Here is a 13,907-nt window from a genome sequence, read left to right as displayed (position 1 = left end):
GTGAGAGGGAGAGACAGAGAAAAAGGTCTTCCGTCCACTGGTTCACTTCCCAAATGGTGCAATGGATGGGACCAGGCTGATCCAAAGCCAGGAGCCTGGACCGTCTTCAGGGCCAACCACTCAGGTGCAGAGGCCCAAGCACTTGGGCCATCTTCCACTGCTTTTCCAGGCCACAGCAGAGAGCTGGATCAGAAGAGGAGCAGTTGGGACTAGAACAGGGGCTCATATGGGATACTGGCACCACAGGCAGAGAATTAACCTGTGCCACGGCACCGGCCCCTGGTTGGTTCCTGTTATCTTAGGTCTCTGCTGTTAAGCAGCTTAACTTCTGGGAGAGGACACAAAAATAAATGAACATATCACAATATCTAAGGGGAATTGAAAACAATAAATGACAGGCTAGTCTAGTCAGGGACAGCCTCTCTAAGGAGGTAAGAGAAGCTGTGATATGAATGACGAGAGCCCCTGCCAACATCTGGGGAAGTCTTCCAGGCACAAGGCATGCCCAGTGCAAATACTACCTAGCAGGACTAAGCTTGGTATGTCAAGCAACCCACTCAGACAGTTGGAGACTGGGATAGTAGTTGTAGAAGACCAAGCCAAGAACAAGTGAAACTTAGACTAGGGTGAGACTGAGCACTGGAAGGCAAGGAGTACATTTGGGGCACAGTATAGAGATAGAGTCACATGGCTTAGTGTGGATGTGGAGTGGAGAAGGAAAGAGGTGAATCAAGAACAGCTCCAATTTTTAGGTTGGAGCAAAAAACGAGTACATGCTGGTGTCATTTACTGAGATGGGGAGGTAAGAGGGGGGCCCAGAGTGGCATGGGCACCAAGAGGTCTTTTCTACCGTGTTTATTCTGAGATGCTCGTTAACATACAAGTTGGGACCCCCAGTAGACAGTGGGTATGGAGTTCCTGCGAGAAGTGAGAACAGGAGGTCATGGTAAAAGCTGTTGGAGGTTGGACTGGTTTGGATTCTCCATGGCAATGCATGGAGAGAGACTAGAGGATGGCTCTGAGATGCTGAAATGTTTAGTGGTCAAGCCAAGGAGGAGCATACAGGGGTCTGAAGAAGTGGCCAGTGGGGCAGGAGGCAAAGGCGAGAGTTACTGCCACGGAATCCGAAGGTGCTGCTGAGAGATCAGGGAAAGAAGACCAGAAAAAGTACTGGAGACAGAGAAAGCCATGTTGACCTCAGAGATTCTGCCAAGGCTTAGTCATGAGAGCTCAAGGGAAAACAAATACAGCTGGTTTCCATAACTTAGAGACTCTCAAGTCAGGAAGGAGCTTCGTTCCCTGCCTTGCATGAAAATTCTCTTGTTAATCCAAACCCAGTGTGCGTGACGGTGATCCTCTGGCTGCCTTGGTATCACTGTATTTGCCCTGGAGACTTTGTAATTCACAGAACACCTGACTTCTTCAAAGCCTAACCTCCACCCTCTGTCTCCTCTTCTAGATTCCATGACCAAGAGCTGGGCTTCCCAATGGGGCACTGCTGCCACTGGGACTGTGCCAATCTTGCTTGGGATGGATTTTCCTGCACATGGTATGGGAAGCACCTCATTTCACTGCACTTTCCCAAGTGCCCCCTGGGCCACAGTATCACCCAGAGTAGGGACCTTGGTATAAGATGGCCTTGGGCCTCACATTCCCAGCAGACTGACTAAACTGAGCCAGGCTTCTTCCTGACCATCAACCCCTGACCCGTTTGCTAATTTTATAACTTCATATATATATTTTTTTAAGGATCCAAGAGCCATGGCACAGTGGGTTCAGCAGCTGCTTGGGAGGTCTTTATCTCATATCGGAGTGCCTGTTGGAGTTCCAGCTCCCCTGCTTCTGATCCAGCTTCCTACTAATGCGTCTGGGAAGGCAGAGGGTGATGGCTTATGTGCCTGGGTTCCTGCCACTCTTGGGGCAGACCCGGATGGATTTTCAAACTCCTGGTTTCAACTTGGCCAGCTCCAGTTGTTGTGGGCATTTGGGGAGTGAACTAGTGGATGGAAGTTCTCTCTTTTCCTCTTTCAAATAAATGAATATATTCTTTAAAGAACCACTTCTTTGAAACACATACATCAAGGAAGAAAGTACCCCATCTCCCTGTCTCCGTAGATGGGTGGGAACCTGACTTCTGAAGCGTGCCTTGCTGTAAGTTGCAAAATTTTCTCCTGTCATGATGATGCAAGGTTTCTTTTCCTTTGGGTAAAGCCAACACAAAGAACCTGTGATTCCGCATGTCTCAATGTTTAGAAGTTTTTCTTTTCTTTTTTTATAATGAAAAAGAAACAAAACAACAACTCCTGCTCTTAGTTGAAGTGAAGTGGAGCTAGACCAAGTTCTGGTTTCTCTCCCCTATTGTAATCATCTTTTCCTGATTAACTCTGTGTGGTTCCATGTTTATTTTGACAAGATGAGTGGTTCAATGTTGAGTCTCTGGGATCTGATCGCATCATTGTCATACCAGCTGGATGAACTTGGGCGAGTCGACTAATTTTTAACTTCAGTTTCTTTGCTATGAAAACAGCACAGGAATTATAATAGTATCTATTTTATAGGATTCTTGTGTGGATTAAATGAGATAAATTACATGAAGCATTTGCCTAAACATCTTAGCTACCACTCATGTTGTTGCTATTGACTCATGTTTGTTGGAAACTGGGGCAAGCACACACTTTTCTATGTTGTAATTCTTATGGTTTGGTTGCATAGTCTTTAAATCACAAACTTTTTAGATACAGGAAGTGACCATTTTATTTACACACAGATTTGGGTGTAATTCATAACAGAAATTCCATTTTTCCTGCTTGCACACAAATGTTGATTTTCTTTTTGCTTCCTCAGTGACACTGCTTTTAAGATGGCCCTCCAGTTTTCCATTGACAATGCTGGAATACAGACAGCATGGGAAGCAGCTGTCCAAACAAGTCGTATTATAGAATTTGGGGATGTTGGACTCCTTTATGGGGTTGCCAATCAAATGTAGCCCAGAGAATAGTCATGGCATTCTAATCCAAATTGGTTAATCAATTCATTTAACACATCTCAACTCTTCTACAAACTCAGGTTGTCACCCATGAAGAAAAGAGACAAACTATCAGAGGAAGAAGGGGCTGCAGGCTTCCCTGGTCCCCATGAGTCTGAGGTCCCCTAAGGACAGTGGTTCTCCCATTGATTCTCCAGGTGGTCTTCTCATGAACACAAAGAACAGGAAGAATCAATCAGGAATTTTTTAGTTTCTAGGCTACATCTTGCACAAAAATGATGGCCCCTTTTAGTCTCCAAAGAGCTTTCAGCAAAGGTGTGAACCAGATGAGTTGAGCCAGGATATTGGTGAATAACCTTCTCCTTCAAGGAGTCACATAGGAGCTTGGTGGCTTCTTAAAGCTTATGAAAGCATCCTCCAGATCTCTTGATCTCTGACCTCCTCTTTAAGTAACTGCCCCAAACCCTTACGTTCTCCGGTCTGTGTCTAGCTTGCTGCGAGTGGAACCCTATACCAGCCCCATGCCACGAACAGCCCGCTCTGCTCCCTTCTGTGGCTTATGTCCATCGAGTCATTGATTGTGGCCTGGGCTGACAGCCGGATTCTGGGCTGTGGGCCCAACTGATAGCTTTCCTCCTCTCAGTGTGTCAGCCGCCAGGACTCCAGCCTCCCTGGTGTGTCTCTGTGCCATAGAGGGCTTTGGCCAAGTCCAGCCTGGTGGTGTTCGTGCTTGATCATGAGCATAAGCATGTTCGCTGTGCTTTACCATCTAAGAAAGTCTGGCTCATGGCTGCACAGAGGACTCAGGTCTGAGCACCTGGCCTGGCCAAGGCTACAGGGACACCTCATGGTCTGAGTGCCTCTGCTGAGCCCATCTAGGGAGCTTGTCATAGGACAGTCACTGATTTTGGATCAAAAATGTGGAAAATTATTCTATGCTTTGCAGACAAATACCAGCAATTGATATTTTTCTTCTTGTGTCACTTTTAATTTTAAAGCTGGTTTGTTACTTTTCTGCTAAACCAGAATCATAGCTGGATTCTTATTACTTCCAAATGACCTGGTAGCTTCTTTTGGATGACAGCTTCTAATTATATTTTAGACACAGAGTAAGGAGAACTATATTTTCTGATTTTTGTTTTCAGTTACTATGGAAAAGATGTGAACATGGCCTCACTGACACAGGAAGTGAGTAGAGAGGCCAGCCCTCCCTGGAGTCCACTCAGAGGACAAAGTCAGGAACAATTTTCAGCATTTTAACTGGAAGATGTGTCCAGGCCCTTCCTTCTCTACCAGCCTATGGAGGCCCTGGGCAACTCTGCCCCAAGTATTAGCAGCTGACCATGGTGCTGGCATCATCTTTTCAGATGACTCTTACTTGCTTCCTGGGCTGACTGTAAGAAAATCCCCAGGTCCTGGCTTGCTGCTCTGTAGCCACTGTGACAGATACACAGAGAATTGTAACAATAGCTTTTGATGCTGAGAGGCATTTTTGGAGGTGAGCTTTTAGGGCTCATGGGTTAAAGTGTTCACATTTCAGGTCAGTATTTGAAAGGAAGAAATGAGCAGTTGAAGGAGGTTTCATTAGGATGGGGTATTACATGGAGGAAGAAGAAAGAAAAAGGTAAATGCTAAGAAAGAAAAAATAACTCATATTTAATGAACATTGACCCTATGCCAAGAACTCTGTTGGGTGCTGAACATGTAATATCTCATTTAAACCTGAGATGTAGGAACTGAATGTGTTCTTATTTAACAAAGAAATGATAAGTAACTTGCCGGTGGTCTTCCAGTTGGCAAGTGCCAGAGGTGGGATTCCAAGCCCACACTGTTAAACACACAACACCAAGACTGTACAAAGGTTGGTCACTTGACAATCCAGATCTTGCTCAATCAGTAATAAGCACATGATCACAAATGTCTAAGATTGGATGAAATTTGGGGGAACAAGGAATCCAACTCCTTTACTAGACAGATGAGAAAAGAGTCTCAAAGTAGGAAAGGATTAATTTTCAGTCAAGAAAACACTTTTATTAGAGCTAAAATGAGACCAACAACTTAGCTTCCTGAATATTGAAGAGTTTGGGAAAACTGGCTCTAGGGTTTCATAGCTGAGGAAATTATTTTCCTGGAAGCAACTTCCCTTGCCTTTGCCCCTGGGATAGACTTCTATGCAGAACAACATTTCTCGGATCGGTCACATCTGAGATATGTGAATCCTGCCTACTTCTACGATAACAGGAATTAGAAACTTGGGCTTAAGAAGCTCCTGACTTGTTACGCCAGCCTACTGTTCTGAACTTTCTCTTTCTGAGCTCACCAGTGGATTCATAACTTCTGAATTAAAAAAACATTGTTCTGGCCTTAGTTGAATCATAGCACCTGCTATCAGTTGCTGCTGGTTTATTCACAAAATTCTTTCCTGTGACAGTCCCTCTCCTGATTTCCTTTCATGAACTCTTTCCATTCTTCTTTCCAAGATGTTCCTTTTTCTGCCTCTCCATAGGTTTCATTGGCCATAGAATTCTGTCCTATTCTTTGGTCATCTTTAAAATAAATCAACTTTCGGGCTGGCGCCGCGGCTCACTAGGCTAATCCTCCGCCTTGCGGCTCCGGCACACCGGGTTCTAGCCCCGGTCAGGGCACCGATCCTGTCCTGGTTGCCCCTCTTCCAGGCCAGCTCTCTGCTGTGGCCAGGGAGTGCAGTGGAGGATGGCTCAAGTGCTTGGGCCCTGCACCCCATGGGAGACCAGGAGAAGCACCTGGCTCCTGCCATCGGATCAGCGTGGTGCGCCGGCCGCAGCGCGCCTACCGCGGCGGCCATTGGAGGGTGAACCAACGGCAAAAGGAAGACCTTTCTCTCTGTCTCTCTCTCACTGTCCACTCTGCCTGTCAAAAAAAAAAAAATCAACTTTCTTTCCAAGTCTAAAATAAATAGTGCTCCTGTCTCTTTTCATTTTGCAATCTTAAGGGGCTTCCAGAATTCCTGGGGACAACTATATTCAGTGAACGGAAATACAAAACTAAAGTTGGACTTCTACATGCAGAAGCAAGGTCAGGAAATGGGAAATTAATTCCAGTAGAGTCATCTGCTAGGATGAAAACCAAGTACAAGCTACCCATCAGGTTTGGGATTAACAGAATTCAGGCAAGACTTGTTCCCAGAAATGTGGGCAAGACATATTGATGACGTGAAATTTGCTCACTCACGTTCAGCAGGAATCAGGGGACTTGATATTTAGCTAAGAATGCAATGTGTAATCTTGTGATCTATAATTTGATCTTAGGATTTAGAAAGGGCTGGGCTCTATTTGGGGTTGGGAGGTATTTTATTGCAAAATCTAGGACTCTCTCCTGTCCCCTTGGCTGGTGTAGCTGCTGAACAAGTCAGTTGCCTTTTCGAAGCACTGGGACCAACACTGTTGTTTTGTAGTTTTCCCACATCACACAAGGGAGTGGATTCCCAATTGTACCTTTCTTTTTTATGACTTTCTAATATTCTGGAAACATCCCAAGATAACCAGGGAAGACACTATAGAGATGCCAGCCCTTGTTAAAATGAACTGACCCTCCCTCCTACCCGCAGTGAGTTCTACCATATGGTGGTCTGAGTGGCAGGGGTATGCATACAAACAGCAACCAGAATACAGCTTGGCCCGAGACTGCCACGGTTGGCTGAACTGATCACTTTGCCCCAGAAACCCAGAGTCGGGGGATGGGGGTCTCAAAGTGTTCATCTCCACAAAGTCCCCCAAACTCACTTTCTTTCCATTCAACAAAGGAAGAGTTGTTAATTTCCTAAAATGTTAACATTCTGGAAAAAAAATTAAAATTCAGCTAAGCGTGGAAGCTGGTATTATTTAAGCCATTTTAGGTTCATCTTGAATACGTCAAGAGCAAACTATTGGTGAAGGAGATTAGCTTGTGTGGCTGGGCCCCTCCCTGCACAGGCTGCTTCACTTTTTCTCTGTTTACGTTTCTTTCTGGTGCTGATCTGTTTTCTATGTAGAGGGATGCCCTGTCGGGAGAAATCACCGTCTTCCTCTGCCTGGAACTTGGAGGATGAGCAGAGAACGGGAAGGGTTGCTATGAGTCATTTAGAGCAAACCTGGATTTAGCCCATTCCTTCCCTCCTGCCCTCTCTTTTTTTCCTTCCAGATCTAATCGTTTTAAATGGCTCTAAAGCCAGAAACCTAACAGGTCAGAGTTCAGGGAGAGCTGAGAGGCATCCCAATGAAGGCTCTGATTTTATCCCTGAGGATCATGAACACCACATAGTGGGCCCACAGCTGGGTCTCCCCAGCCATTCCATCTGAACACAGGAGGCCTAGGCTCTTAGTGTGGAAGGATTTCTAGCAAGCCCTCCCTAGGCTGGGTGTTTTGTGTCGTGAAAGTTCTTACCAGCAACCGAGGGAATCCGATTGCCCTGGCAGTTACTCACCGACGAAGAGCTGGCTGTAGAGTTCCAGGCGAGTGTGACCTTCTGTCGGGGCCTTGCGGATCTGCTGGGGCAGCCGATCCACCTGCAGACTGGCCTGCTTCACGTTCCGCTCCGCGGTGACCCTGTGCCACTGGTCGTCATTGAGAGGGGAGGGCGACCGCACCACAATCTCCACAGGCCCATTTCCGACATCAAATGAGAAGGATACTTCGTTGGCAGCTGGAGGAGCAGAAAGCGTGAAAGGTACATCAGTGTATTTTTTTTTTTTTCTCCTCCCTGATACCCAAACAGCAGTGGATTCCTGGGGAAAAAGAAAGCAAAGAGAAAAGCAATCTGCCGCTTGCTACAAAGCTCCGCTGCAAAATCATATGAGGAGGGTCTGAACTAGATTCCATTATTGACCAAAAACAACCAAATGAAGCAAAATAAATTTGTTCTGGGGAGGGAGGGGTCTTTGAGCCAGATACCGATTTGTTTCCTTACTTAATCGTTCCATAAGTCTTCCAAGGAAACCGAGGCCTGGAGAAGTCAGCACGCCCAGAACGTCTTACACTCCGTGAGCCCGAGGAGTCAGGATCTGAACCCAGGTTTGTCAGATTTCACAGCCTGGGAGCATTTGACTCCGCCCACAGCGGATCTCCCCCATTGCTCCAAGGCCAGTGATTTGCAGTTAGGGGGAGAGGCTTTGCAACACCTGGATGGAGATTCTGACTGAGCTGGTCTGGAGTAGGCATGGATCTTTCAAAAGCTCCCCAGGAAACATTAATATGTAGAGCTGAGAGCTACCGCCTTAGGGAATTCACGAGACTTTATTTCATGAATGGTTATCATTCCTGTTGAAAGGTAGGGACCTATGAATTTCTGAGGCCATAAGGGTGAGTTGCATTTAGTTGGGACCGCAAAGGGCGCACCACATTCCTGCCAAGGAATCCTTTTCCTGTCTCCGGTGTTGCAAATCCTGGTTATTCCCCATCTGGGGTGCTGGTCCCTTCCCCTCACTGACCCAACTGCAAACCTTTGTCCTTTTCAGAAATCTCCAAATCAACCTCTTTCTGTAATAAATCACAATGAGCAGGCGGCCAGGGTGGTGCTCCATCAGCTTCAGTTAGCAGCTGTTTCCTTATTCACCTTCTCAGTTTTATGTTAAGGTCCCAGGTGACCAGCTCTATAAACACATTTTTAAATGTATATTTTTCTTGCAATTGGCAGGAGAGGCAGCTTACTGCTAAAGCAGCACACAGGTCTTGAGGCCCCTTAGGCTTGGTAAATTCTTTTCAACATTAAAGATGTGGCACACCAATGCATTTCCTGACTTTGCTTTATAAAGATATTCAGCCTCCCCATCCATCAATAAGCCTCCTGCCTAATCTCTAAGCATTTTAATTAAATATCTGTCATTTTTCTTTTTCCTGGGCTAATGGAAAATTCAGCTTCTTTGGCCTGGTACCATTTGGAGGTGGTGTCACAAGCAGTCAAACTTCTAATTTAAAAAGCACAGTGGGCCAGATTCTCCCAGGATCTGGACTGTTCCCTGCCTCTGTGGCCCCTTGGAAAGCTGCATTATCTTTATTGAGCCGCCGTGCTATTACATACACAGCTCAATTTAATCAACCTAATTGTACCAAGGCATTTGATCCTTCATGTCATTAGAAAGAGAACTTTAATTTTAACACCTGTGGGTGATTCCACACAGTCTCCAGTAAACTATCTCAGCTAAATTAGAAGGCTCTGCCTCTAGGCATCATTGCAACTAGATTTAACTTGCAGGCCAGTGACCTCCATCAAGGTTCCTATGGAAGTATGATCAGGTAGAGGATAACAGGACACCCAGACTGAATGATCTTTCTCTGTAGTTCTGATACAGTTGATGGGGAAAATGTAGCCTTGATTTCAGAGGAAATCTGTTCTTTTCTCCGAGTGCTACATTTTAGCAGATGCATTTTTAAATGTAACTTGTCAGAATAGCAAGAGAACAGGGTTCCTGGGCTAAGTAGGAAAGATTGTTTCGTTTTCAAGGCATCAAATGCCATCAGGGAAATAGAATTTAGGGACAAATTGAGTTTAACCCTAAGGTTTGACTCCAAGGGATGAATGCGGCTCTAATTTCCTCTACTATTTTCCTTCTGCTATGATGAATTCCTGGCCAGGTCTTTAAATTGTCACCATTTGGAGAAATGCTGCATGCCAGCAATCACTAGAAAATATCCACACCGGCCTCACCACTTATCATGACCGAGCCCCTATTTCTTCCTGTGGACCACGGTCTTGCTGTCAATCCTCTTCTCTGGATAAGGCAAAAAAAAGTCTGAGCTGCTGGAGCTCAGACCTGTTCTCCCCAACTGGCTGCAGTAAGGGAGCTCAGAGCCGAGCGCCTCCAAAAGCAACTTCCTCCCCAAAGAGCCTCCGCTCAAACTCTGCTAAAGAAATAGTTAGCAGCTTAGCACATCCCACTTGCCTTCTGCTTCCTCCTAAGGAAAGGGCCGCAAGGCAGCAAACCAGGAGAGTTCCCCTCTCTCAGTCACTCAATGTCCCCTCCCCTGACACTGCTGAGGGATGTCTTTGAAAAATCCCATCTCCCAGTCAGCCAGCCAGTGTGTTTTAAAAGCTTCTAAAGTTCAGTTTGTGGCTGATTGCTCTTGGTCTTCTGGGTGACAGCCACTGACATCTTAAAAGAGATAATTACAGTGAGAGTCACTGAGCGAATAAAAGGGAGGCAGTATAAAAGGCACCAGAGCCAATGACACCCTCCTTACTTAATGTGTGTCTTTGGTTGGAGACTAAAGTGTTGCCCTGTCTCTGCCTGAAGAAGGGGATTTCTTAGAGACCGAATGTATTCTTATTTCCAAAAATAAGTTGAAAACTGGATGTATATAGCTTGGCTCGCAGGACTGATTGCTGCAGACGAAAATGGTTGCCTCTCCAGCAGTGTCGAGACATGGGAGAGGTCCCCGATTCTGAGCCGCCACAGGCTAACAAGTTCGCTGCCCAGAGTTGCATGGTGCCTTCTGTCGAAGGCAAGAGACTCCTGGGTCAGAGACAAAGGACTTTCTCATTCACAACATAGCAGGCCATAGGAACTTCAGGTTCATGTTGGTTCTTGTTACCCCCTTCTCCCCAAATAAGGGGCAACCATGGAGCAGTCAGGTAGACACTACTAGGTTTGCTTCACAGGTGAAGATGCCTGAACTCACAAAGACTCCAATCTGTTAAAAGATTTGCTAGCAAATCTTTCATTTTTGCCCTGGATAGAGGCAATGTCTTTATTATCCTGTCCAGAGAAAGACACTCTGTTTTTCAAGGCTCTTAGCTATCCTTCTAAAGGTAGGAACAAAGCTGTCAAATGCTCTTGCTCAGAAGAATAATGGGGGAAACCCATGAAGCATTTTCTCCCAACAGTTTAGTTACCCTCACCTTCTCCCTTGTGAGCTAAGCTGATTTTGCTCAGGAATCTGTGTGTCTCCAGAACATTACGATTCAAGTAAGGACAGCCATAGCCCAGAGCCAGAGGGCAATTGTGGATTTACCTAAGACAAACCTGGAAATTCCACGCTTCTTACCAGTTATCCATTTAGGATAAATCAGACATGACTGGAATCTTTGGCTGTTTGGGGACGATTTCTTGGCTCATAAGATACCTAAGGAAAAGACAGTCCCTCTTCTTCCCTTTGATGTTGGGTGGGAATTTGTGGTTCCTTAATGTTTACAGAGCCATCTCACATACATCAGACACACTGCAGAGAACAGAGCATGTAGTGGGATGACCCTTGGTCCTTGGTGACAGTGTCCGATTCCAAAATTGTTCCTGGATCCATTTTCTCTAGGACTTCTTACATGAGGTATTCCTAATTGTTTAAGTCACTTTTATTGCAATTGCAAGCACCTTAACTGATGTAGGAGCTGGAACTGTTATCAGTTTATCTGAACTCTAGTCTCAGCTGTGTCTTTTCTCTTTCAGGTCCCAGCTGACCAGTCTCCAAAATGAGGACTATATATTTAGTTCTCCAAGAGTTGCTGTGTACAAAACTGGTCTGCAACCACTGAATTAGATGACTTATAATGTCCTTTCAACTTACAATATCCTATAATCTAATTTCCAAGAGAGTCTTAGAGAAATAGCAATGAAATACAGTGAGTGTTCATGGAGGTTTTAGATACTGAATGATTACAGAGAGAGAAGGGAACTATTGAAGAAAAAATGCTCAGGGTGGCGTATCGGCATCAGAAAAGAATGCACATGGCAGAAACACAGGTGAGAAATGTTGGATCCTGACTTCATCTGAGTGGTTTACAACAATGAATAGGACAAAGCCACGGACAGAACCACGGACTGCAAATTTTTCCTCTTTTCAAGTATAATTCCAGCAGGTGGCACTATTTGCTCTATCTTGTCACATTTCTTTGAACAAATGACTCCAGGATGAATGCCTTGAGTGGTACATTTAACAACTGGCCACAATAGCAGACTTTTTTGGCACCAAGTTCTCCCAGCAGGTGAGGTAATATTTAGACATTACACCGAGAATATCAGTTGGAGGTAGCAGAGAAGTTTGGCCATTCAACAGAGACTAGTAATGAAACAAGACAAAGGAAGGTATGCACAGTGAGCGGGATGAGCACACCAGCTCTCACTGTTGCAGTATTGCTAATGATTTACTTCTCCATTTACACAGTGAACTTCAAGGAGTGATCCTTTCCAAAGGGCTCTTCCACACAAGATCTCATCTGACCCACACAACAAAATCAGTCATTGGTAGAACAGATATTTCTACCTTCCTCTAGGGCGATGAGTATAATGAATATTTTTTCTTTCTTTTTTCCAAAAGGGAGAAGTTTTTATCAAAAGACAGAAGAATTTATATGCAGGTACATCAAAGACTTAGTGGAAATTAGAATTAGGGCTGGTACTGTGTTGTAGCAGGTAAAGCCATCGCCTGCAGTGCTGGCATTCCATATGGGCGCTGGTTCGAGTCCCAGCTGCTCCACTTCGAATCCAGCTCTCTGCTATGGACTAGGAAAGTAGAAGATGCTCCAAGACCTTGGGCCCCTGCACCTGCATGCAAGACCCAGAAGAAGCTCCTGGCTCCTGGCTTTAGATTGGCCCAGTTCCGGCATTGTGGCCATTTGGGGAGTGAACCAGTGGATGGAAGATCTCTCTATCTGCCTCTCTATAATTCTGCCTTTCAAATAAATAAGTAAATCTTTTTAAAAAAAGAAAATAGAATTCAAGGATGTTTATTTTGGTGTAAAATTGTTGGAATCCATGCAGTATCTTCATAATATGTATTTGCCATAAACTTCCTGAAGAGGCCTCACAGCAAAGAGGTCATGAGAAGAATAGCTGGATGGCTGGAAATAATGCCACCATGGGAACCGGAGAGACAAGGAAAAGAAGAGGGAAATGAGCAAGAAGTAAAGAGGCTCTCTCTCTCTGTCTCTTCCTATCTAAGGGACAGTACACTGCATGCTGTCCCCCCATTCAATGATGCCACTCCAGAGATTCCTTCCCTGTTGTATAACACCAACGATTGTCTTACTCCTGGGTCTTCCCACGTGAACATCTCAATCTGCTGCTCATCTTCACCACCACCCTACAAAAAGTGACCCTTCCCCTTACTTGCTCCATGAGTTACCGTTTGATTCCTGTGCTGCCCTTTGCTAGCAAATCCCTTGAAAGAACCACTTGTACCCTCTGTGTCCATTTCTGCTCCCCTTAGTCTTTCTTCAACTCCATCGTGTAAGGCTTTCTCTTTCACCACATTTGAAACTGCTGAAGGAATGTGCTTCAGATGCCTATCTGCTCACAGAGCATCTGACTCAGTAAATGCACAGCGCAGGGCCCTGGATCTGCCTGGTGTCACTACCAGGTGATTCTGACACATGTGTACCTGAATCCTACTGTGCGGAACATTAGCATTGCCAAGTTTCCTTCAGGTAAGAACCAATGAGTATCTTGCTTCCTTGTCCTCCATAGAAAGATTTGTGTAGTGAAACATTTAACCATGCTCCCAAAGAGGCCTGACCTTCGCCCCTACCTTTGGGAAGGTAATATCTAAGTCCTTAAAACTGCCCTGCCTGGGAGGCCGGTGCTGTGTTGTAATAGACTAATCCTCAGCCTCTGGCTCCAGCATCCCATATGGATGCTGGTTCGTGTCCCGGCTGTTTTACTACCGATCAAGCTCTCTGCTTATGGCCAGGGAAAGTGATAAAAGGTGGCCCAAGTGCTTTGGCCCCTGCACCCACATTGGAGACCTGGAAGAAGCTCCTGGCTTCAGATTGGAGCCCAGCTCTCGCCATTGCAACAATTTAGGGTGTGAACCAGTGGATGGAAGACCCCTCTCTCTCTAACTCTACCTCTGAAATAAACAAATAAAATCTTAAAAGTACCATCCTGCTTGAGAATAGTGTCTTTGTTTGCCTGGGAGCCTTGGGCTACACCAAATAGTATACAATGTGATTTAGCTATGCCAGATAGACCAATGA

General features: G+C 45.4%; 1 protein-coding gene across 1 annotated transcript in view; it reads right to left on the bottom strand.

Annotated features, from left to right (window-relative positions):
• CNTNAP2 (contactin associated protein 2) overlaps positions 1-13,907 on the bottom strand; it is a 1,725,059-nt gene that overhangs the window by 247,782 nt on the left and 1,463,370 nt on the right. The window contains exon 17 of the mRNA XM_062195064.1: positions 7,428-7,646. Within this exon, the coding sequence (XP_062051048.1) occupies positions 7,428-7,646 (219 nt within the window). The remainder of the gene's footprint in view (positions 1-7,427; positions 7,647-13,907) is intronic.

Source organism: Lepus europaeus, chromosome 1 (genome assembly GCF_033115175.1).
Source record: "Lepus europaeus isolate LE1 chromosome 1, mLepTim1.pri, whole genome shotgun sequence".
NCBI lineage: Eukaryota > Metazoa > Chordata > Mammalia > Lagomorpha > Leporidae > Lepus > Lepus europaeus.
This window is presented reverse-complemented; position numbering and strand designations above follow the sequence as displayed.